Here is a 24,878-nt window from a genome sequence, read left to right on the forward strand (position 1 = left end):
CCTTTTCTCCCCCCCCCGCTCCCTTTTCTCCCCCCCGCTCCCTTTTCTCCCCCCCGCTCCCCTTTCTCCCCCCCCCGCTCTCCTTTCTCCCCCCCCGCTCCCCTTTCTCCCCCCCGCTCCCCTTTCTCCCCCCCCCCGCTCCCCTTTCTCCCCCCCCTCGCTCCCCTTTCTCCCCCCCCGCTCCCCTTTCTCCCCCCCCTCGCTCCCCTTTCTCCCCCCCCCGCTCCCCTTTCTCCCCCCCCCCCGCTCCCCTTTCTCCCCCTCCCGCTCCCCTTTCTCCCCCCCCCCGCTCCCCTTTCTCCCCCCCCCCGCTCCCCTTTCTCCCCCCCCCTTTCTCCCCCCCGCTCCCCTTTCTCCCCCCCCCGCTCCCCTTTCTCCCCCCCCCCGAAACCTTTTCAACAAATACTCACCTATTGTTCCACGAGTTATAAATAATACTACCTATTACGCATTTACATCCCGGGCAACGCCGGGTCTCTCAGCTAGTAGGTAGTATTATTTATAACTCGTGGAACAATAGGTGAGTATTTTTTGTAAAGTTTATGGGGGGGGGGGAGAAAGGGGAGCGGGGGGGAGAAAGGGGAGCGGGGGGGGAGAAAGGGGAGCGGGGGGGGAGAAAGGGGAGCGGGGGGGGAGAAAGGGGAGCGGGGGGGGGAGAAAGGGGAGCGGGGGGGGAGAAAGGGGAGCGGGGGGGAGAAAGGGGAGCGGGGGGGGGGAGAAAGGGGAGCGGGGGGGGGGAGAAAGGGGAGCGGGGGGGGGAGAAAGGGGAGCGGGGGGGGGGGAGAAAGGGGAGCGGGGGGGGGGGGAGAAAGGGGAGCGGGAAGGGGGGGGGAGAAAGGGGAGCGGGGGGGGGGAGAAAGGGGAGCGGGGGGGGGGGAGAAAGGGGAGCGGGGGGGGGAGAAAGGGGAGCGGGGGGGGGGAGAAAGGGGAGCGGGGGGGGGGGGGTGAAAGGGGAGCGGGGGGGGGGGAGAAAGGGGAGCGGGGGGGGGGAGAAAGGGAGCGGGGGGGGGGAGAAAGGGGAGCGGGGGGGGGGAGAAAGGGGAGCGGGGGGGGGGAGAAAGGGGAGCGGGGGGGGGGAGAAAGGGGAGCGGGGGGGGGGGAGAAAGGGGAGCGGGGGGGGGAGAAAGGGGAGCGGGGGGGGGGAGAAAGGGGAGCGGGGGGGGGAGAAAGGGGGGGAGAAAGGGGAGCGGGGGGGGAGAAAGGGGAGCGGGGGGGGAAGAAAGGGAGCGGGGCGGGGGGGGAGAAAGGGGAGCGGGGGGGAGAAAGGGGAGCGGGGGGGGGAGAAAGGGGAGCGGGGGGGGGAGAAAGGGGAGGGGGGGGAGAAAGGGGAGGGGGGGGGAGAAAGGGGAGGGGGGGGAGAAAGGGGAGCGGGGGGGAGAAAGGGGAGCAAGGGGGGGAGAAAGGGGAGCGAGGGGGGGGGGGAGAAAGGGGAGCGAGGGGGGGGGGGAGAAAGGGGCGCAAGGGGGGGAGAAAGGGGAGCGAGGGGGGGGGGGAGAAAGGGGAGCGAGGGGGGGGGGGGAGAAAGGGGAACGCGGGGGGGGAGAAAGGGGAGCGCGGGGGGGGAGCGAGGGGGGGAGAAAGGGGAGTGCGGGGGGGGAGTGCAGGGGGGAGAAAGGGGAGCGGGGGGGAGAAAGGGGAGCGGGGGGGAGAACGGGGGGAGAAAGGGGAGCGAGGGGGGGGAGTAAGGGGAGTGCGGGGGGGGAGTGCATGGGGGAGAAAGGGGAGCGGGGGGGAGAAAGGGGAGCGGGGGGGGGGAGAAAGGGGAGCGGGGGGGGAGAAAGGGGAGCGGGGGGGGAGAAAGGGGAGCGGGGGGGGGAGAAAAGGGAGCGGGGGGGGGGAAGAAAAGGGAGCGGGGGGGGGGAGAAAAGGGAGCGGGGGGGGGGAGAAAGGGGAGTGGGGGGGGAGAAAAGGGAGCGGGGGGGGGAGAAAGGGGAGCGGGGGGGGGAGAAAGGGGAGCGGGGGGGGGAGAAAGGGGAGCGGGGGGGGAGAAAGGGGAGCGGGGGGGGGAGAAAGGGGGGGAGAAAGGGGAGCGGGGGGGGAGAAAGGGGAGCGGGGGGGGGAAGAAAGGGGAGCGGGGGGGGGAGAAAGGGGAGCGGGGGGGGAGAAAGGGGAGCGGGGGGGGAGAAAGGGGAGCAGGGGGGGGGAGAAAGGGGAGCAGGGGGGGGGAGAAAGGGGAGGGGGGGGAGAAAGGGGAGCAGGGGGGGGGAGAAAGGGGAGGGGGGGGAGAAGGGGAGCGAGGGGGGGAGAAAGGGGAGCGAGGGGGGGAGAAAGGGGAGCGAGGGGGGGGAGAAAGGGGAACGCGGGGGGGGAGAAAGGGGAGCGCGGGGGGGAGCGCGGGGGGGGAGCGAGGGGGGGGAGAAAGGGGAGTGCGGGGGGGGAGTGCAGGGGGGAGAAAGGGGAGCGGGGGGAGAAAGGGGAGCGCGGGGGGGGAGAAAGGGGGGGGAGAAAGGGGAGCGAGGGGGGGCGAAAGGGGAGTGCGGGGGGGGAGTGCAGGGGGGAGAAAGGGGAGCGGGGGGGAGAAAGGGGAGCGGGGGGGGGAGAAAGGGGAGCGGGGGGGGGAGAAAGGGGAGCGGGGGGGGAGAAAGGGGAGCGGGGGGGGGAGAAAGGGGAGCGGGGGGGGGAGAAAGGGAGCGGGGGGAGGAGAAAGGGGAGCGGGGGGGAGAAAGGGGAGCGAGGGGGGGGAGAAAGGGGACCGCGGGGGGGGGAGAAAGGGGAGTGCGGGGGGGGGGGGGAGAAAGGGGAGTGCGGGGGGGGGGGGGAGAAAGGGGAGCGAGGGGGGGGAGAAAGGGGAGCGAGGGGGGGAGAAAGGGGAGCGAGGGGGGGGAGAAAGGGGAGCCAGGGGGGGGAGAAAGGGGAGCGGGAGGGGGGGGAGAAAGGGGAGCGGGGGAGGAGAAAGGGGAGCGGGGGGGGGAGAAAGGGGAGCGGGGGGGGGTAGAAAGGGGAGCGGGGGGGGGGAAAGGGGAGCGGGGGGGGGGAGAAAGGGGAGCGGGGGGGGGGGGAGAAAGGGGAGCGGGGGGGGAGAAAGGGGAGCGGGGGGGGGAGAAAGTGGAGCGGGGGGGGAGAAAGTGGAGCGGGGGGGGGAAAGGGGAGCGGGGGGGGGAAAGGGGAGCGGGGGGGGGAAAGGGGAACGGGGGGGGGAAAGGGGAGCGGGGGGGGGGAAAGGGGAGCGGGGGGTGGGAAAGGGGAGTGGGGGGGGTGGAGAGCAGTGGGCATATGTATTGTCATAATTTATGTATGGGCATTTCCCCCCCCTCCTCCGTGCGTCCGTCCCCCTGCTGGTTCGGCTGGTGGCCCCCCCCGTTCCCCGTGACTCCCCCCCCGTTCCCCGTGACTCCCCCCCCCCCCCCCCGTTCCCTGTGACTCGCGCTCCCCCCCCCGGCGCCCGCTTGGTCCCCCGATGTGCCGTCCTGCTGAGTGAGGCGTGCAGGCGGCTGCAGGAAGCGCCCTGTGTGGGCCTAAGACTCGCGCTCCCCCCCCCCCGGCGCCCGCTCGATGTGGCGTCTGGCTGAGCGGCGGTAGGAAGCGCCCTGTGTGTGTGGGCCTGAGGCTGAGGCGGGATGCGCAGTGGGCCTGAGGCTGAGGCGGCATGCGCAGTAGGCCTGAGGCTGAGGCGGGACGCGCAGTGGGCCTGAGGCTGAGGCGGGACGCACAGTGACTTACCTGAGCGGGTGGTAGCGCCGGGGAGGTAAGGGAGCGGCTGGGGTAGGAGGGCCGCGCTTCCCGTCCGGAGCCAGTGCAGGACGGCGCACGTGAGGGGGGGGGGAGGGGGGCGGACAGAGGGTGTGTGTGTGTGTGTATAGAGCTGCTGTGTTGTGTGTGTGTGTGTGTGTGTGTGTATAGAGCTGCTGTGTTGTGTGTGTGCGTGTGTGTGTGTATAGAGCTGCTGTGTTGTGTGTGTGTGTGTGTGTATAGAGCTGCTGTGTTGTGTGTGTGTGTGTGTATATAGAGCTGCTGTGTTGTGTGCGTGTGTAGAGCTGCTGTGTTGTGTGTGTGTGTGTGTGTGTGTGTGTATAGAGCTGCTCTGTTGTGTGTGTGTGTGTGTGTGTGGGCCGTCACTCCACCTCAGGCCAATGAGAGGTGTGCGGGGGCGGGCGACCCAAGGGACCAATGAGATTTCCCTAGGGACACCGGACATCCAGGCAGGCAAACATACAGTGCTTTCACTAATATAGTATAAGATACTAGAGTGCTATTGTTTGTGGCTTTTTCTTTCTCCTATTATACTACTTGGCCCATATAGCACCACTGACTTATCACTGAATTTTTACTTTGAAGTCGGTATTTAGTTACATTTATTCATCTTGTGGATGGGGGGTCCGTCTTTTCTCTTATAATATATAGATATATATATATACTGTATCTATATAAATCGATATCTATCACGTTTTTCAAAGAGGCGTGGCACTCTTAGGTCTTTCCAAAGTGTTTACATTTATTGATATAAACAAAGACAGGCCTCTTTGAAACACTTCTGTTCATATCGCCTGTTTATTGCATCCCGTCCAAGTGCAGTAGAATACACGAAACAGGCAAGAAGAGGACAGGCACTCCACAATCCCAAAAATTGTATTTAATGTGTCAAAGTTTCGGCTCACACATGAGCCTTTCTAAATATGTACATATACATATATATGTATCTAACACAAACAAATAGTAGCGCTAGTTAGTGAATGATATATAGTGAAATGTGCAAAACAGAGTGATATAAAAAAATCAATGATGTATAATATAAATTTTAAACTCGTGTGTAGTGTAAAAAAGTGGAAAGTATCAAAACGAATATGAAAATGGAGTAGGAAGATGAAAAAATCCTCACACATACATATATATGGAATCCATACGTCAGGACATCCCCTCTGGATGCCCCTCATTCTAAACCTCTTCCTAACTCTCCTCCTGCCTTTCATGACTCTTTTTTCCACTGTCACAGAGGAGGATGTGTCTTTGCTGATCTCCTCTTTTCCCTCTACCACCTGTTCTCTTGACCCCCATCTCCTAAAACCTCTTGCTCCTACTATTATCCCTACGCTCACACACATTTTTAACTCTTCCCTCTGCTCTGGAACCTTTCCCTCCTCCTTCAAACATGCAACAGTTATACCATTACTCAAAAACAGCAAGCTTGACCGAACCTGTCTTTCTAACAATTGTCCTGTTTCCCTCCTGCCTTTTGCCTCTGAACTCCTTGAACGTCTTGTATTCTCTCGCTTGCTCCGCCTTCTCAACACCTATTCTCTCTTACACTCTCTACAATCTGGCTTCCACACTGCTCACTCCACTGAAACTGCCCTCACTAAAATAACGACCTCCATGCTGCCAAAGATAGAGGCCATTACACTCTGCTCATATTACTCAACCTCTCTGCAGCATTTGACACCGTGGACCACCTTCTTCTCCTTCACATTTTCCATACTCTTGATATGCGTAACAAAGCTCTATCCTGGATCTCCTCTTACCTCTCCCATCGTACTTTTGGTGTCTCTATTGCTAACACATCCTCCTCCTCCTCTATCGATCTTTCTGTGGGGCTCTGTCCTGGGACCCCTTCTCTTTTCTCTTTACACTCTCTCTAGGTGACCTAATCACTTCTCTTGGGTTCAAATATCACCTCTATGCTGATTGCACACAAATGTACTTTTCAATCCCTGACTTTACACCTGCTGTACAGACTAGTGTTGTACCGAGTCCTGAAAAAATAGAAATTGGCCGGGTACCCTGCCAGGTGGTTTTCACTTACCTGCAGCCGGCGGCAAAGGGTGAGGAGGACAGCGGTGGAGGGTGAGGAAGACAATGGCGACATCCTGGTGGCAGTGGGGGCAGCGGCAGACATCCTTCTGGTGGTGGAATAATTAATTAGCCGGTGGGAGCAGCAGAAGACATCCTTCGCAGCCAGTGCTGGTGGGAGCAGCAGAAGACATCCTTCGCAGCCAGTGCTGGTGGGAGCAGCAGAAGACATCCTTCGCAGCCAGTGCTGGTGGGAGCAGCAGAAGACATCCTTCGCAGCCAGTGCTGGTGGGAGCAGCAGAAGACATCCTTCGCAGCCAGTGCTGGTGGGAGCAGCAGAAGACATCCTTCGCAGCCAGTGCTGGTGGGAGCAGCAGAAGACATCCTTCGCAGCCAGTGCTGGTGGGAGCAGCAGAAGACATCCTTCGCAGCCAGTGCTGGTGGGAGCAGGGGAACATATTACCGGAGCAGGAGCGTTACTATTGGACAGCCAGGGAGGAGCTGCCACTGCCCCCACGGCCACCAGGATGTGGGCATGGTCTTCCTCACCCTCCGTCGCGGTACTCTTCACCCTCCGCCGCCGGCTGCAGGTGTGTCTTCTGCTGCTCTGCTCCTGCCGTTCTCCAAGAGGAGGATCGAGGGAGCAGAGCAGAACCGAAATTATCTGGCACCGGGTTCCAGCCCCCTGGTGCCGGGTCCGGGTAATTTCCGGGTACTGTAAATAGTGCCGGGTGTGCCGGGTACTGGGTACCTGGTACATCACTAATACAGAGCAAAGTTTCTGAATGTATCTCTGCGATATCATCCTGGATGGCCCTCTGCCGACTTAAACTCAACATGTCTAAAACAGAGCTCCTCATATCTCATCCCAAACCTGGCCCCACTACCCCCTTCGACATTACTGTTGAAAGTACGATCATTCACCCAGTAGCACAAGCACGCTGCCTAGGGGTCACACTCAACTCCTCTCTCACATTCTCCTCACACATTCAAAAGGTAGCTAAAACCTGTCGCTTTTTCCTCCGCAATATCACAAAGATACGCCCGTTCCTCTGTTACTCGTCTGCTAAAACTCTGACACAGACCCTCATTCTCTCCCGTTTTGATTACTGTAACCTCCTGATGTCCGGCCTTCCTGCCTCTCACCTGTCTCCCCTACAATCTATCCTAAACGCTGCTGCCAGAATCACTCTACTCTTTCCTAAATCTGTCTCCGCATCTCCCCTCCTGAAATCCCTCTCCTGGCTTCCTATAAAATCCTGTATCTCACACTCAATTCTCCTCCTCACATTTAAAGCTTTACACTCTTCTGATCCTCCTTACATCTCAGCCCTAATTTCTCGCTATGCACCATCCCGACTCTTGTATTCTGCTCAAGGATGTCTTCTCTCTACCCCTTTTGTATCTAAAGCCCTCTCCTGCCTTAAACCTTTCTCACTGACTGCCCCACACCTCTGGAATGCCCTTCCCCCTCAGTACCCGACTAGCACCCTCTCTATCCACCTTTAAGACCCATCTTAAAACACACCTGCTTAAGGAAGCATATGAGTAGCTCCATGGCTGATAATTAACACCTCATACATTAACCTTGGCCCCTTGTAGACGCACTTACCAGAACGCCCTCCTACTGTCTCTGTACATTCTTCCTACCTACCAATTAGATTGTAAGCTCTTCGGAGCAGGGGCTGCTTTTCTTAAATGTTACTTTTATGTCTGAAGCACTTATTCCCATTATGTGTTATTTATATTATTTGTTATTTATATGATTGTCACGTGTATTACTCTTGTGAAGCGCTATGCACATTAATGGCGCTATATAAAGACATACACACATACACACACACATACACACACACATACACACACACATACACACACACATACACACACACATACACACACACATACACACACACATACACACACACATACACACACACATACACACACACACACACACACACACACACACACACACACACACACACACACACACACATACATACACACACATACATACATACACACACACATACACACATACAGAAAGAAAAAGAATAGCGCAAAACCCCCATAGTATAGTATTAATAATATTTTGTGGTATCGTTATGAAGTAGCTCTCCGCTACGAAACGCGTTGGATTTAGATTGTGCACAATTGACATATCGATGTATCTACCATTTATCTGGGGATACTAAGGTTATTCATTCGTATTGCAATTTTGCAACATTGTTCCTCGTGTACCGCTCTTCCCTCCTGTCTTTCTGTTGGGGGTGACGTCATACGCGAGCGCTTCGGTGTTTTACTTGCGCGTCCTTCCCACAGAGTTGACTACCTGCCTGTGCTTACCTGCTGGGGTCGGGTGAGCGGCTTAGACGCTCCTGCTATTCGGACTGTTTCCAATTTGTCCCTGAGCCGGCATCCATCCGGGCGGCTGCCCGCCCACCCGTTCCAGTGCGGCCATCATCTCCCCGCCTGGTGTCTTTGCCGAGTTTCAGCTTACTATTGCCTCTAGAGCTTGCTTCACTGAAATTGGAACTTTCTACCTTGAACCGAGTGTCACACCAGCGGTGATTCCATGTTTGCTTGTCTCCCACCCTTACGAGGTTGGACGTTGGAACGAGGACCGATTCTGATGTCCAGGCTTATGGTTTTTACACCTAAATGCTTTTAACTGCGGTCTTTTTTGTACGTGCATATTACTCCCCCCCTTCTGTTTGATACCACTGAATATTGTCAATACTATAGTATGAGAGTTATTTGCTTTTCTTTTCTTATTCCTTGATTGTGATGTCCGAGCCATCCAATTGATTGGATATACAATGAAAGAAAAGCGCAGAAGTTGATCCAATTAATCCAATTGATTAGCAGCATACACCCAATCACAGTAAAAGTTATTTGTGTCCTCTTATTAATCATTATTCACTCAACCCACTGTTGTCATTTCCACCAGTGGATTTTCAGTATTTTTTCTGGTAATATTCACTTTATTGCACCTCACTTATAAAATTGAGCGCACTTGTTCTTTCTCACACACATACTGTACACATACACACATACACACATACACACATACACACATTGCATTGTGATCAATCCTACTGCAGAACCTTAATTACTACATGCTGGACAACAATGGGTAAGTACTGTAGGTTTAGGGAACGTTTTCTCCTCGTGCGTTGCAAGTCAGCAAAGAACTTAGCAGTGACTTGCCAACGATCATTAACTTTCCCAATCTCCAAAGTGGAAAAGGATGCTTGAGAGTGATCGTATTTGGTTAAGTAAGTGAATTACATTGTTAAATGGGAAATGGTTTCCTGGTGGTAAGACTGCGATTTTACATGCCCTTGGTCTTTTTTCTCCACCAGCTGAAAACTGTTACTTTCAGAGCAGAACCCATGGTAGAGAAAGCTGTCCCTCTGCAGAGCTCTTCACACATGAACCAAGAAACCATACTGGTGAGTGAGCAGTATAGAGGGCTTCTGGGGTAAATACTATATTAAAGCCAATGGGGATTTTCGTGTGTACATAGAATTTACCCCTTCGCATTTCAGGTTAGCAAAGTAGAATTAAGGTTTGTTATTTGCATGGGGCATTTGTGCCGATAGAGCAGAGGGCAAGGTTATCATATAAGTACAGCACTTTCTCACATTAGCACGATCTGCCTCCAGCCGGTATTATAACAATACCCCTTGTTATAACCTGTCTGATGTGACCTTCATTCCATTGTGTTCCAACAGCTGAAAACTGTCCATCCTAGAGCAGAACCAGCGGTAGAGATAGATGTCCCTTTGCAGAGTTCTTCACACATCCACCAAGAAACCATGCAGGTGAGGGAGGGATATAGAGCTTGGGTCTCTTTTTAGTAGTTTCAATTAACAATGTTATTCTTGACCTCGGAAAACAAAAGGGTCAGCAGGCCGAATTGAAGTCAGTTGGGATGTTTGCATGGGGCATTAGGGCAGAAATAGCAGTGGGTAGGGATAGGGCACCTTAGATATAAAATACTCACATTTACACTGTCTGCCTTAATTCAGTATCATGACCTGGCCTCATACTGCAACATTCCTTATGTGACCTTCATTCCATTGTTTCCCGCTGAAAACTGTCTCTTCTGGAGGGAAACGAGGGGGGGAGATTAGTTCCCCTGCTGAGCTCTCCACGAGCTGGCGGGGAAACTATATGAAGGGGAGTGTGGGTTAGGTTTAACTTTACTGGTCCATGTGGGGCTTGGCTTGGAACGGGAAGAAGCACAAAAGGGCAGGACTGGGGTTATCATAACTGTATTTGTGAAGGGATGGACACCAGCTGGGATTAAGGCAGGACATGATTTAGATATGTAGACCGTTCTACTGGGAGCTGAGGTTAGTGGGTTTAGTTATTTAATAAAAGACAGAAACGCACAATGCTACATCCAATGTGACAAAAATATGCAGTGAAATACTTATACTGTATATTCTCTTGAAAAACGGTCATTTAGTTAAACCCTTTGGCCAAAGCGTTATAAGCAGGGAGAATAACCACATGGGGGCTGTCCAAACACAGGGAATGAATAAGAACTGCTTACTTAGAAAGTGGGGAGGGGCGAGCTTAAACCCTGGGGGGAGGGGCCACTAACCTCCAAACAACTGATAACAGCCGAAAATTAAGGTTAATAAACACACAAAATCCCAGCAAGCTCAAGAAAACCCAAAACCCACCACATAATAAATATATATATATTGTATTTCTTTATATATCTATATATACATATGTGTGTATTAATATATATATATATATATATATGTATATACACACAGTGTGTGTGTGTGTGTGTGTGTGTGTGTGTGTGTGTGTGTGTGTGTGTGTGTGTGTGTGTGTGTGTGTGTGTGTGTGTGTGTGTGTGTGTGTGTGTGTGTGTGTGTGTGTGTGTGTGTGTGTGTGTGTGTATATATATATAATACTGAGTTAAGTTATGGTGAGTAAAAAAAGTGACAAAAACCCTCCACAGGAAAGCAAATATAGCTGTATGCTCATCTGCATGTCTTAGGCAGGTCTGCAACCCCGCCTTTCCCCATTATCACCCAGCATACAGCACTTCCACTGCAGCAAGGGATTCTGGGAAATGACATGCAAATGAGCACACAGTGTCACTTGTTGCCTCAATAACCATTTTTAACATGGTTCCCTATAGGCTTAAGCTTGCTGCATGGTCACAGCTTTGAGCACAGCCAGGGTTAAGGTGCATACCCAGAAAACCACCCACAGACAGCTGTTTCGACCTTGATGGGTCTCATCAGTGTGGTATATATATATACACACATATATATATATATAAAAATAAATTTTATATATATATATAGTGCAGAATAAATGAGTTCTTCAGTATTCATTTATTCTGCACTATCGCATCTGGACTAACACGGCTATTTTCTGCTTTATATATATGTATATGTGTGTGTGGAGGTATCAGTACCGTTTTAGCCGAGCTTCAATAATCAAAAAATAAATAGATGATACCGTTCTGTGGCTAACGAAATGCTTTTATTTGTGCGAGCTTTCGAGATACACTGATCTCTTCTTCCATGTTACAATGAATGAAGCAAGCAAAGGGTATACTTAAAAACAGTGTCTCTTGGAATGTTATCTGTGCTTGCCCCTCCCCCGGTGTGGATGTGATTTATGGCTAGAGGTGTTAAATGGTTCCTGAAAGTTAGTGATGTAAGAGTGTGTGTGTGTATATCTGTGTGAATATAAATGAATGGAGAGCCCACAGTGTATACAGTGCTTTACAAAAGGTGTGTGTGGAGTGGGAGTTAATATAAATGGTGTGGGTAGGTGTGGAAATGTGAGAGATTGTTGCATTACTAAAAGTGTGTGTGGATACTATGTGGTCCCTATTGGTCTATAGGGATGGAAAAAAACAAGGAGTATTTGTATGTGTAAGAGACAGCTGTGTGTGCTTACATATAGCACAGTATGTACAGACATGGCCTTTAGCGCTCATGGGATATATGTGTGTGTGTGTGTGTGTGTGTGTGTGTGTGTGTGTGTGTGTGTGTGTGTGTGTGTGTGTGTGTGTGTGTGTGTGTGTGTGTGTGTGTCAAAAGGAGTCCTACGGAGCGTGGACAAATGTACACAACAAAAGACAGAAAAGCCCAATGTTATATCCAATGTGACAAAAATATACAGTGAAATACTTATATATTCTCTTGAAAAAGGATCATTTAGGTAAACCCTTTGGCCAAAGGAACCCTTGGGTTCCCGGGCCATTTCTTAAGGGTTCCCTGCAATTTTCAGGTCATTTGAAAATTGTTCCAAATGCAGAAGAATTTACAATGCATCTGATCTCAGACGCGCTATTAGAGAGGGTTGAGGTTCCTTACAATGCATCTGATCTCAGACGCGCTATTAGAGAGGGTTGGGGTTCCTTACAATGCATCTGATCTCAGATGCGCTATTAGAGAGGGTTGAGGTTCCTTACAATGCATCTGATCTCAGACACGCTATTAGAGAGGGTTGGGGTTCCTTACAATGCATCTGATATCAGATGCGCTATTAGAGAGGGTTGGGGTTCCTTACAATGTATCTGATCTTAGACGCGCTAGTAGAAAAGGTTGGAGTTCTGCAGAATTTCACATTATAATTATAAGGTTCCTTAACCAAAAAAAGGTTGGAAACAACTGCTACTGTATTCAGTTACATATAGTCTACAAGCACTCCTAAATCCTTCTCCACCAAAGATTCCCCCAATTTATCCCCATTTAATTTGTAAGTCGCCTGTTTATTCTTGAATCCCAAATGCATAACCTTACATTTATCTGTATTAAACCTCATCTGCCATTTACCTGCCCAAGTTTCCAGTCTCTCCAAGTCCTTCCCGAGAGAAATTACATCCTGCTCTGATTCTTACACAATTTAGTATCATCAGCAAAGATGGAGACTTTGCTCTCGCTGCTAACTTCAAGATCATTAATAAACAAGTTAAAAAGCAGGGGTCTCAGCACCGATCCCTGAGGTACTCCACTCGCAACTTTAGCCCAACCTCAAAGTGATAGTCTATCTTATATTTTCAACGCGTATACAATAAACCCTTTCCGTTCTGGTGGTACAAACTGTGTTTCTCTGACCACTTCATGGCTCTTGAGATTGGGTCAGAGTGGTCGAGTTGCCCTATGTGTTTCAAGATCGAATAGGAGTCCTGATGCCAGTGAATGTGCGGGGCACTTTTTAAGGTTTTCTCCTTTGTTGTAACAGGCTGAGCTGGAGCCTATATATGAGGATGTGGCCCAACCTGCACTAGATGACTTGATTGTCTTACAAGTACACAGTGAGTTCACTGTAGCTATGACTGTGAATAAGGACATCACCTTCCCAGAACTGCAGACCCTGCTGAGAGACAAACTCCGACAGCGGGGGGAACAGATTGCCATACAGCTGAGGTATGTGGAAGGGGACATCCCTTCTCATTGACCCTCTGCCTGCACCTTCCAATCACTCATATCATATGATCACTTTCCTGCTTACTTTTGCTAATATTATTTATCTTTTCTTCCTTTGAGTGTTCACCTGCTCGTCTTTTTCTCTCTCTACGATCTGATGCTTCTGTCTTCCTTCTTTTTCCTTCTCTACCTTTTTACAAATAAGCCCATATTCCCTAAGTGGTGCTATTCCATAAAACACCACATGGCCCATTCACATTAAAGGGCCTTAAGGTGTCTTGCGCCATAGTCCCAGCTTCATTCATGAAGGGATTGCTGGGTTCTTGTCTCTTTGCTGCTTGATGGCTGAAAACCAATGATGTGTGTTTTAGTTTCAGGGATTCAGATGGCAAAGGGTTAACCCCAGTGCAGAGTAATGGAGACTTGCAGAGAATGTGGCAGCATGCGAAGGACAAGCGACTGATGCTGTGCTGCAAGGTACAACACCCACCTCGGATAAATGCGAGGCATGGAAACCTTCCAGTGAGATTCAGCACCTTTGCCCGCAAGGCATTGCTCATCGGAGGAGTTAATAGAATGATAATGCTTGGCTGATACCTTTATGTCTGCAGGCGGACTCGTTGACATTCTACACACTTTTCTATGCTTGCAATGACACAACTGGCTGCAGTTGCACCAAGGTCCACCAACCGGTCAGATTTTCAGGATATCTCTGCTTCAGCACAGCTAGCTCAATCAGGCCCTGATTGAGCCTCCTGTGCTGAAGCTGGGACTGAGCCACCTACAGTATGCTGAAGCTGGAACTGATTGAGCCCCCTGTGCTGAAGCTCGGACAGATTGAGCCACCTGTGCTGAAGCTGGGACTGATTGAGCCATCTGTGCTGAAGCTGGGACTGGTTGAGCCACCTGTGCTGTTGGTGGCCCTTGAGGACTGGAGTTGCCCACCCCCGAGTTAGACGAATCAACACTTTTCTCGTTTAATTAAACCAAATACAGATTGACGATACCTCAACTCCATACGATCTCTATTCAAACACAAGTTATATTTATGTATCTGTATTGATCCCGCCATAGCCCATTGCTGCCTGAAAGACCCTGAAGCCATTGAACCGCAGGATGTTAGGGCACCTCTGATTGCAACGGGTTAACGCATATTAGTTTAATGCAACGTTTCCCTGCTGCAAAACCTGGGCACAAAATAGCTACAAAATAGCACTGAGTTTATCACCGGAAAAAATCCCACTTCAGCCGATAGATTTGTGTACCTTTTATAAATCCTGTGCTGTTTTTTTGCAGCCTTTAATACTATAAATAAATAGATCTCCAGAGGATGTATGGGCCTTATTGTATGAAGTGCATTTGCATTAAATGGGACTTTCTGTGGGGTAGCACGGGATCGACCCAAGGCCCTACGTATCGATGCAGCAAAAAATGTGTTTTGATGCACCATTTTTGGAGAACAGTTACATCAGATATAGAAACCAATTCTTACATGCAGTGCAAATAATTTAAAGCCAGAAAGTTCCAGCACCTTAAACTTAACACCGATTAAAGGAAGGGAAAGTGTGCACCAGGTAAACTCTTCCCTAATTCCTCCTTTTGACACTCGCCAAAAGGCAAAGCAAAGACCGTGATACATTGATGAATCATGCATAGGTTAGGTCATTTAGCATAGGTTGAACTTGATGGACGTACGTCTTTTTTTCAACCTCACCTACTATGTAACTATGTAACTATGTAACTATGTAACTATGTAACTATGATGCTATGAGACACAAAGGAAAATGATGTTATTGGCTTCCGTACACAAACGCCTAAATGTCTTTGCAAATATTGCATACAGACACATGTCGCTGATAATGCGATGTCCGAAGCCTGCTGAAGGTGTATATTCTGTCTCGTTGCAGGACGCAGATCACTGTGTGGGCAGACCTATTCTCTATCGGATGATCGCTCTCTACGAGTACCCAGCAGAAGGGCCAGAAGATCTAAAGTTCACCCAGGGAGACATCATTACTATACTCTCAGAAGGTAATAATGTGATTTCCTGATATGAGATGGCTGTAACGCATTAAATGGCAGTGGAATTATTTGCATTCCACAATGTTTAGGGACAGAAGGAGCATCTCGGCTTTTCGCTATAACATGGCTCTTCATCACTTTGGTTCCCGAAGACCTTTCCAGAATCACAGTGGTTCCTCTTCCCCTCTACCTGCATTGGAATAATGAAAGGCACTGAGGTCTAGGATTTGATTATACAGCGTACCGAGTGACATTTCTAGCAAGAAAGAGAAGGGCTCACGGTGCACTGTATTCAACCACTCCAGCTTTTTGTTCTCTTACTATTGTTTTACATTCCTGTGCATGGTATTATATGGCTGCTAACGTATATAAATATACTTAGACGAAAGAAATAGGAGCACTCACAGGATTTAGGTAACTGCCCCAGGTGCACAGCGTTCACCCCCCGCCGGAGACCTATAATACGGGACACGTCCTCCTAGAGGAGCCGGCACTCCAGAGGTCTTCATACAAGAAAAATGGATTTTAATCCGCACAGATCAACGTTTCAAAGGTGACAAAGGTCAGTGTGTTTGACCGAAATGTCGATCTGTGTGGATTCAAATTCTTTTTTTTTTGTATGGAGGCCTCTGGAGGGCCGGCTCCTTGTTTTAGGAGGATGTGTCCTGTAAATATACTTAAGCAGCCAATTATCTGCTATGTTAATTTTCCTTAATGCAGATGTAGCAGGGGATATTGTACCCCCAGAAAATCCCCAAATATCCTGGTATAATGCAGAATACAAATGAGTTTCCATAGGGTTCAATGACAGTTTTGACCCAGAATATCACAACATACCCCATTAACACTACAGAGCGGCATTTTCATGTTACCCATTTTGGCGTGTGTGCACAGTGGACATTTGTAAGGGATTTAATGGTGGGAGAGATTGATGGATTTTAGTATCACTGTGTGTAGTGATGCATTATAAATGTATTATCGGAATACTTTTAGTAGTACTTTGTTTATAGTCTTTGTTAAGCACAGGGCTACATTTAAGGTGTGTGTGTGTATATATATATATATAGATATATATATATAGATATATATATAGATATAGATAGAGGTATCAGTACCGTGTTAGCCGAGCTTCAATAATCAAAAAATAAATAGATGATACCGTTCTGTGGCTAACGAAATGCTTGTATTTGTGCGAGCTTTCGAGATACACTGATCTCTTCTTCCGGCGATTGTAACATCGCCGGAAGAAGAGATCGGTGTATCTCGAAAGCTCGCACAAATAAAAGCATTTCGTTAGCCACAGAACTGTATCATCTATTTATTTTTTGATTATATATATATATATATATATATATATATATATATATATATATATATATATATATATATATTTGCATGCCATTTCCCAGAATCCCTTGCTGCAGTGGAAGCACTGTGTGCTGGGTGATAATGGTGAAAGGCGGGGTTGCAGACGTGTCTAAGACATGTAAATGAGCATACAGTAATATTTTCATTTGATTATATTTTTATATATATATATATATATATATATATATTTATATATATATAAATATATAAATATATATTCCTGATGACGATTGTTAAGCATTACAATGAGATGGTTTGGTAAAAGTCCAACTTGAGCCAGGTTGAGCACATTTGTTGTTAGTGGCTCTATATGCAGCTATTAATTGTGCCTATCTTCCATCATGGCGAGGCACTTTGTTTCCTCTCTGTTTTCCTGACTTCGTTTCTCCCTCTCCCAGTGAACGAGGAGTGGCTGGAAGGGCACTGCAATGGGAACATTGGGATCTTCCCCAAGTGTTTTGCTTCTTACCTTGATGGTGAGCAGAAGCCATGAAGAGCCTAGAGGATTGTCCGCCTCATCAAAACTGCAATCCTGCACGCCGGTTTCATCACCACCTTATGAAGGGCTCCATTGCACAGAAATATTGGAGACCACCATGTTTAATTGTGATAACACACCAGGCAATCTTACAACCCGTCTTCTATATCAGTTGCATATTATGTGGGATGTTGTCCCGAATTAAACATTTCTAATTTTTGGCTAGGATCACCTGGGCGAGATTCCTGAAAGCTTGTTATACCTGATCACCATAAACACACAAATCTGCTGATTTAATGGTTACAGTGCAGGGCTCATCTTTTCCGTAAAGAGACTGTGACAAATATCCATTTATTGGGAACCAATAGTGTATAATGCAACACCATCATAATGAAGCTGTGTAATAGAGGCACAGGAAGTGTTCAGTTCCACTGATGTTCCAGGTAAATATTATGTACATAACCGGCTGCTATTTGCAATAATGACACATTGAAGCCCATTTTCTTTAGCATTATTTGGTTCTCTCTAACAATGTTTCATGTATTTGTTTGCATGTTGATGCCCGTAACATTTGGCGTCATGTCATCGCACAGTGGCTCAAAAGCAGGAGTGGCCAACTTTAGTCCTCAAGGGCCACCAACCGGTCAGGTTTTAAGGATATCCCTGCGTCAGCACAGGTGGCTCAGTCAAAATGACCAAGTCATTGATTGAGCCACCTGTGCTGAAGCGGGGATATTCTTAAACCCTAACCTGTTGGTGGGCCTTGAGGACTGGAGTTGGCCGCCCCTGCTCTAAATGTTAAGGCCTGTAATCAGTATGACTTGAATGTGGGCAGCCCAGGGTTTTAAGAATTCTCCAAAAAATATATAATTGGCCAATTCACTCTGCCTCTTCTTATAACCAAGAAATCTTATGTATTTGTGGCTCTGAATACCCACCCTGTTGGAATCCCTTTAAAGATTGAGCTTGGATAGTCCTACAAATGGATGGTTAATATTTATTTTATGATCAACTGTGATTTTAACTGTAATTACATATTTTATACATAGTTTATTCTGATTTGTATGTGAATGTTTTTTGGGGGGAAATATTCGGGTCTATTCAAAGTGGTGCAGTTCTTGGGCATAAAATCTGCTCCATATGTATCAAAGGAAACTAACCTATGTAAAGCAATAGGATTGTGTTCATACACCCGGAGTGCTGCTTTCCCCCAGACGGGTGCCACTTTTGCCTGGGTACATATGCCCAACTGTGTTTTTGTTGTTGTATATTTTACATCCAAAACGCGCAGTTATTAGGACAAGTCACCATTTAGGAGGGGGGGGGGGGAACTCCAGTCCTCAAGGGCTACCAACAGTTCAGTTTTTCAGGATATCCCTGCTTCAGCACAGGTGGCTCAATCAGTGGCTGTCATAATAACTACACCACCTGTGCTAAAGCAGGGATATCCTGAAAACCGGAATTGCTGGGGACCTTTGAGGACAGGAGTTCTCTACCCCTGGTGCAGGATAAAGTGTCATATTTAAGAGTGTTACTAGCCAATATATTTGATGCACGATACATTGTTTGTTCTTTATATATTGCGACATGTTTAATAACCAGAGGGTGGATATATTTCTGCTTCACATTGGGGTTGCTGGGACGTACAGTGATGCAATAAGTCGTTGTATACACACAAGGCCTTCGCGGTGGTACAATCTACAGCTGTGGAGGTGTTTGTGCGAATAGCAGCCAAGACGAGCTGCCACTCCAAGTGAACTTGTTTCAAAGGTTCAACGACAGGTGATGTGTTCCCAAATATTCCTTTCGAACGGAAACATGTAGAGTTTTTGGCTACACCAAGAAGCGCGGAGGGGCTCAGAGTATGTGAATGTTTCATACTAATCGGGAGCCATGTCATTGTTGAGCTAGCACCCTTTACTTTTTGAGTCTACTTCAGTTCTTACTGCTTATTCCCTGTTTTCCTTCAAAGCCGGTTCATTAACTCAATCCACTGTTGCAAACTGTACTGCAGATTTTCAGAGATAAGTAGCATACAGTACACCAGAGGTTTTCATAGTTACCATATCGTTGACCACTTCACTGTTAACAGTTACTTTGTGATTTCATATATATTTTCATGTATTTATAAATTCTATTAAAAAAATAAAATGACAGGACGTGAATTGAATAATGATCGTTTATTGGGAAAGTGCCAACATCTTCTGCGGCGCGGTACAATGGGGGTACAGAGATAGGACAATTACATAAACAGAGTTACATACAAGTGAGCACAGACCTGCACAAACAGATACAGAGAGGGAATGAGGGCCCTGCGGGTGAGCACTTACACGCTAGAGGGAATGAGGGACAATGTTGAAACAAAAAGGTAAAGTGTCTGCTCATTGTGGGATTGAGTGTGTAGGGTTGGAGTATGGTCAGACAGCTGATCCCATTAAGGATTGGAGGTGGGGGTGTTGCACAGCGTGGAGATTGGTCCAGGCGCACAGCTGGTCCCAATGGGGTTGGAAGAAGGAGTTGGGCGTCCTTGGAAAAGTACGTTTTCAGGGAGTTTTTAAATGTCTGAATGCTGGGGGGGAGGGGGGAGTCTGGTGGTACGTGGTAAGGAATTCTAGAGAGTGAGGGCCGCTGGAGAGAAGTCTTGTAGGTGGGAGAGGAGATGATGCAGGAGGAGAGGCGGATGTCATGGGCAGAACTGCAGATAATTGCAGGAGAGAGCTGTCTGAAGTGCATGTTAAAAGTCTATGGACCACCTCTAATCCAGGAAGCACAGTTTGAAAACCACTGACATACAGCATTACACTCATCATAATATTTTCATTCGCTTTCAAACAAATGACAAAACCCTTCTGGTATGAAGGGAACAAAATATGTACTGTTGGTCTCCAATCCCGTCAGTGCCGGAGGGCCCAGCAATGCATTGCAGGCACCTTTAGCACTGAAGGGTTTTCTTGGCCAGGTAATATAAATCAATACAGAAGTATTCATATTATTTGAACTAAACGATTCAATCTCAAGGTTCCAAATAATAAAGCAAAGAGTCTAGGAATATTATGAATATTAAAATGTTTCGTTCTGGGGTGAAATGTTGATTATGCAGCTACCACTGGGGTCAGAGCAGTTTTACAAACTCGTTGCTGAGCTTACGTGCCAAAAGATCCTCCAATTCTTTGCACTCAATGTTTGCTATGAAGGAATATATAGGACAACTATGGTCCAACAAAGATTTATCCTGTATCGGCTGTCTGATAGACTGTAGGATCAGTAATGAATGAATTTAAAATAAAACAATACAATTTTATTACATCAAATTTATAATAAGTGACTCGGGGAAAATGAATAATACACAGTGTTAAAAATGGTAAAATCCCCGTAGGAGGAGTGCAGAGTGGACGAGGGACTGTGCTAATGTATAGTGTTGAACTTGTCATATACACATTAGAATGCGTGTCCAAAAATAATAAATGCACAGGATAGCTACTCAAACATCTAAGATAGGGTAGGTGTATACACGCTGAATTTCCTGTAGAGGGAATGATATATATCTCCTTGCTACATCGACACCTCAGGAGGAGGGTGTATAACTAATTGAATAATAATAATAATAACATGCATATATCAGAGTAGGGTGAAATTCCCACAGTCAGACTTGGTTGTAGAGTACTCTATTCCTGGTTATAGCATTGTATCCTTATTGCTAGTGTATTGTGTCTCCGGGCAAATTGTTGCATAAGTTTACGAGAGCAATAAAGATTTAATTGTTAGCATTCAACTATTACACAGTATCAAGCAGTGTCTAGGCTTAATTAAACACCTTCAGAATACGTTTCATAGAGTGTGTAATACTCCACTCAATGTTCTAACCTTGCCTCCTAAAAGCTGATACTATGTATCTCTAAGCGTCTTGCTACATATGCATGTAAAGACATTGTGTACTCAGATACAAGGTGACATACAGTTATCCAAGTGGTATGTTGGGAAACTTACCGCAGGTGAGGGAATAAGTGAAGCAGATGGCAGTGCTTGGCAGGAGTAACTATGGGACAATAGCCATGAGTGCAGGCTATTGGGATGCTTCACTTAAGAGGTGGGTTTTCAGGTTTGTCTTAAAGGTTGGGAGAGAAGGTGCTTGGCGTATACAGAGTGTGAGGGGGTCGTACAGGTAAGGGGCAGTGAGGGAAAAGGGTTTAAGGTGAGAGAGAGCAGTAGAGATGAAAGGCTTAGAAAGGAAACCGTTATGGGTAAAGCGCAGGAGACGAGCAGGGGCAGAGCGAGAGACGAAAGCTGATATGTAGGGAGGAACTGATGAGTGGAGAGCCTTGTGGCTGATCCGAAACTTGATGGGAAGCCAGGAGAGGGAAATAATGGGGAGATGAGCAGAGACTGTTTTGGGAGAAAGTGAAATTATTCTAGCAGCTGAATTTTAGATTGATTGCAGGGGAGGAAGTAGTGAGGAAGGGAGGCCTGTGAGGAGTATGCTACAATAACCCAGGCGAGAGAGGGTGTACATATGGTTCTGCACCTTTTCTGGCTTGCATTCTAAAGTTACTAATTAGCTGGAGTGCATTCTATTGCAGGAAGGTGTTGGTTTTATTCATGGCTATATACAATGGGCATGCTGTATATTTATACTACAGACCACATTTTACCTTATGTGTGTTTGCCCTGTCAATTAACCTGAGCCAGACGGAATCCCGATCAGCGCAGGAAAGCGTATTCAGGTTTAAGATCTCTCTCCCTGCATGCACAGATGTAGCGCTAAGGCACTGAATAACGCATTCAAACACAGTGTACAATAACTGGCAGCAGCCGCACCGCGTTAATGTACAGTAACGGGTGCAATAATGTGAATTTATATTTACATTCCCACATTAATAAATCATACTGAACGTAATCATTAGCAGAATTCCTACAGGGCTCAATAAGAATAGGAAATAAGTGGCAAACCCCGATGTCGGGGTCCTTCTGCCCTGGACATGTTCCCTTTATGTCGCTGTATCTCGGGCATGAAATTGTAAGCTCTGTAGGGGAGGGACTGTGTGTATGTGTAAAATTCTATGTGCTGCTCTGTGTATATATATATATATATATATATATATATATATATATATATATATATATATCAGTGGTCGACAAATCACCAAAAAATCTACTCGCCAAACAAAAAAATCTACTCGCCACCTAGTACCACACGTGTGCTGCTTGGGCCAATAGGAGCTCGCCACGATGTTAAATCCACTCGCCCGGGGCGTGCAAATGTATAGGTTTGTCGAACACTGTGTATATATATATATATATATATATATATATATATATATATATATATATATAATAATCAAAAAATAAATAGATGATACCGTTCTGTGGCTAACGAAATGCTTTTATTTGCGCGAGCTTTGGAGATACACTGATCTCTTCTTCCGGCGATGAAGAAGAGATCAGTGTACTGTATCTTGAAAGCTCGCACAAATAAAAGCATTTCGTTAGCCACAGAACGGTATCATCTATTTATTTTTTGATTATTGAAGCTCGGCTAACACGGTACTGATACCTCTACATGTATATATATGTATATATATATATATATATATATATGACAAAACAGAGAAAGAAAGCAGCGCCTCTGATAAGTGTTAAAACAATATTAAAGTGAATAAACTTGCTAAGAATATATAATATTATATCTACACAGTGTAAATACTAATAATGAATCCCTTAATTATTACTATAGCACAAAAAAATATTACACCTGTAAACCATATGGAGAAATTCTACATAAAACTAAGTAACAACATATACAGAAAAAAAGCAAAGAAAAAGTGATAAACCAGTCCTCAGAAATAGTTCCAGTAAATATTGTGGGTGCTGGTGTAGAGGGTCTCCGGCTGCTCTCAATATGGACAAACCACGTCCACAGGGAATCTAAAGGGAAAAAGAGAGGAGAGAGCGCACGCCCATAGCGTAAAATAGTATCTCAGACTGATCCATGCGCGAGTGCTACAGAGGCTGAAGAAAACTGAGCCACTTTCTTGGACTCTTGAACAGCATTTACCTGCCCTGGATACCTGCTGGGACGTCGATCCTTCATACTCTGAGACTGGGATTGCCCCAAAATGATGCAGTATTAACCGGATGGTGGTGATTATTAATCACGCAATGCTTGTTTTTATTGTACTTTTGTAAGTGCATTTTTTACCCCCTCCTCCCCTTCCCCTCATTAAATTTACTATTTTACGCTATGGGCGTGCGCTATCTCCTCTCTTTTTCCATATATATATATATATATATATATATATATATATATATATATATATATATATATAGTGACAGATATGAGGGAACGGTAGTGAAAAGGGGATATTACGGCCCTCAATTAGTGCAGGGTTTCTGCTCCACTCCACGGTTTGGAGATTTACCAAAGGGAATCCAGACCGGGACTTCTAGCTCTCCCGGCTCTCATAGGACTGGAACAGCTGATTGAGCAGGGAGATGATTAAAAGGTTGCTCTGAACAGAGCAAGACAGGGGCTGTTTTACTCTCAAGAGAAGTGTGTGCTGAAAAGCTGTATTATGCTGAGGAAAAGCAAAGACTTTTTGTTTTGTTTGTTTGATTTACTCTTGTTATCTGCTGTAGCATTTGTATGGCAAAATAAACAGGCCAAGCTTTTTCACCTCTGTGTCAGAAGACTGTCTCCTCTACCTGGAAGGCTGTGTGAAAGTGCTGATCCCTGGATAAAAGGTACAGAGCAAGAAGGTACTTTGTCACATATGGTGGAGAATGCGGGCAGCACACTGACAAGTCTATAAGATGCAAAAGGGAATAGAGGAAGTAGTCACAGCCCTGATCCAATTCGCATCTACACAGCAAGAAACTAATGACACACAACAAGAAACCAACAGCAGACTGGCTGAGGGTTATGCCACACAACAAGAAACCAACAGAAGGGCTTCTGAGGGTTATGCCTTGCAGCAAGAAACCAACAGCAGGCTGGCTGAGAGTAATGCCACCCAGCAGGAAAACATGGCAATATTGCAGACTGGTGCTGGCCCAGGCTGAAGCTCATCAACTGCTCAGAGAGGAGCAGCAGAATACCGCCCATGCCTTACATCAGGAGATCCAGCGCCTAAAGCGCTTTTGCCCATGGTCAACATGTTTAGAAGGTCTTGGAATCAGGAACAGTGCTAGTACTTTTTTTTACAAGGCTCTTGGACCTCTGGTTACCTGCAGTTGTGATAAAAAAATAATATGACGTCATTCAACAATGCCTATCCATGGATAGTGCTTTGTCAAAGCAGAACAATGTATCATATACTGTACAATCAATAATTTATGTCTGTTGAGCTAAGAGTCCCTTTGGCTTAGGCATGGAAGTCCTGCCCACCACCCTTTCCAAAGTGAGATGATGGTTTCGTTGGCTCAGGTCCAGCTGCCCTGCCCTGAACACTTGTTCCTGCAGAAGCAATGCAGTTGAACAGCAACCAGACCTCCAGCGATGCTCAACACGATGAAGAATATCGCAGCTACCCAGAGGTTGTAACCATGTCCCTTGAGCAGCCCACCAGCCTCAGACGGGATCCTATTGGTCAAGTTTAGCATATATCCAAGAGTCCATCCAATATCGGTATTGCCAGCCTGGGACAACAAGAGAGGGATGCAAAGTTATATGTAGAAAAACATTGATTATTTAGGGCTGCATTTACTAAAGAGGAGCTGTACCATGAGACACCATATCGCTCATTCACTGGAGTGGGCTGTAAGACACCTTATGGATTAGCAATGTTAAGTACATACAGTATGGCCCTCAGTGCACACAATGATCTATCCATTAGAGAAAAAAAGTTATGGAAGGTAAAATAGGAGGGTTA

General features: G+C 47.3%; 2 protein-coding genes across 8 annotated transcripts in view; one reads left to right on the forward strand and one right to left on the reverse strand.

Moving 5' to 3' along the window:
• NOXA1 (NADPH oxidase activator 1) overlaps positions 1-17,685 on the forward strand; it is a 39,950-nt gene extending 22,265 nt beyond the window's left edge. The window contains exons 12-17 of one of the 2 annotated variants that reach the window (XM_075579137.1): positions 9,093-9,182; positions 9,465-9,554; positions 12,961-13,145; positions 13,517-13,622; positions 15,053-15,176; positions 16,934-17,685. In XM_075579137.1, the coding sequence (XP_075435252.1) occupies positions 9,093-9,182; positions 9,465-9,554; positions 12,961-13,145; positions 13,517-13,622; positions 15,053-15,176; positions 16,934-17,028 (690 nt within the window). In that variant the 3' untranslated portion in view covers positions 17,029-17,685. The remainder of the gene's footprint in view (positions 1-9,092; positions 9,183-9,464; positions 9,555-12,960; positions 13,146-13,516; positions 13,623-15,052; positions 15,177-16,933) is intronic. The other variant, XM_075579138.1, reaches the window with a different exon arrangement.
• Positions 17,686-19,174: 1,489 nt separating this feature from the next.
• LOC142472234 (ectonucleoside triphosphate diphosphohydrolase 8-like) overlaps positions 19,175-24,878 on the reverse strand; it is a 33,954-nt gene continuing 28,250 nt past the window's right edge. For all 6 annotated transcript variants that reach the window (XM_075579141.1, XM_075579139.1, XM_075579142.1 and 3 more), the window contains one exon: positions 19,175-24,645. In XM_075579141.1, coding sequence (XP_075435256.1) covers positions 24,430-24,645 — 216 coding nt within the window. In that variant the 3' untranslated portion in view covers positions 19,175-24,429. The remainder of the gene's footprint in view (positions 24,646-24,878) is intronic.

Source organism: Ascaphus truei, chromosome 21, assembly GCF_040206685.1.
Source record: "Ascaphus truei isolate aAscTru1 chromosome 21, aAscTru1.hap1, whole genome shotgun sequence".
In the NCBI taxonomy this organism is placed as follows: Eukaryota; Metazoa; Chordata; class Amphibia; order Anura; family Ascaphidae; genus Ascaphus; species Ascaphus truei.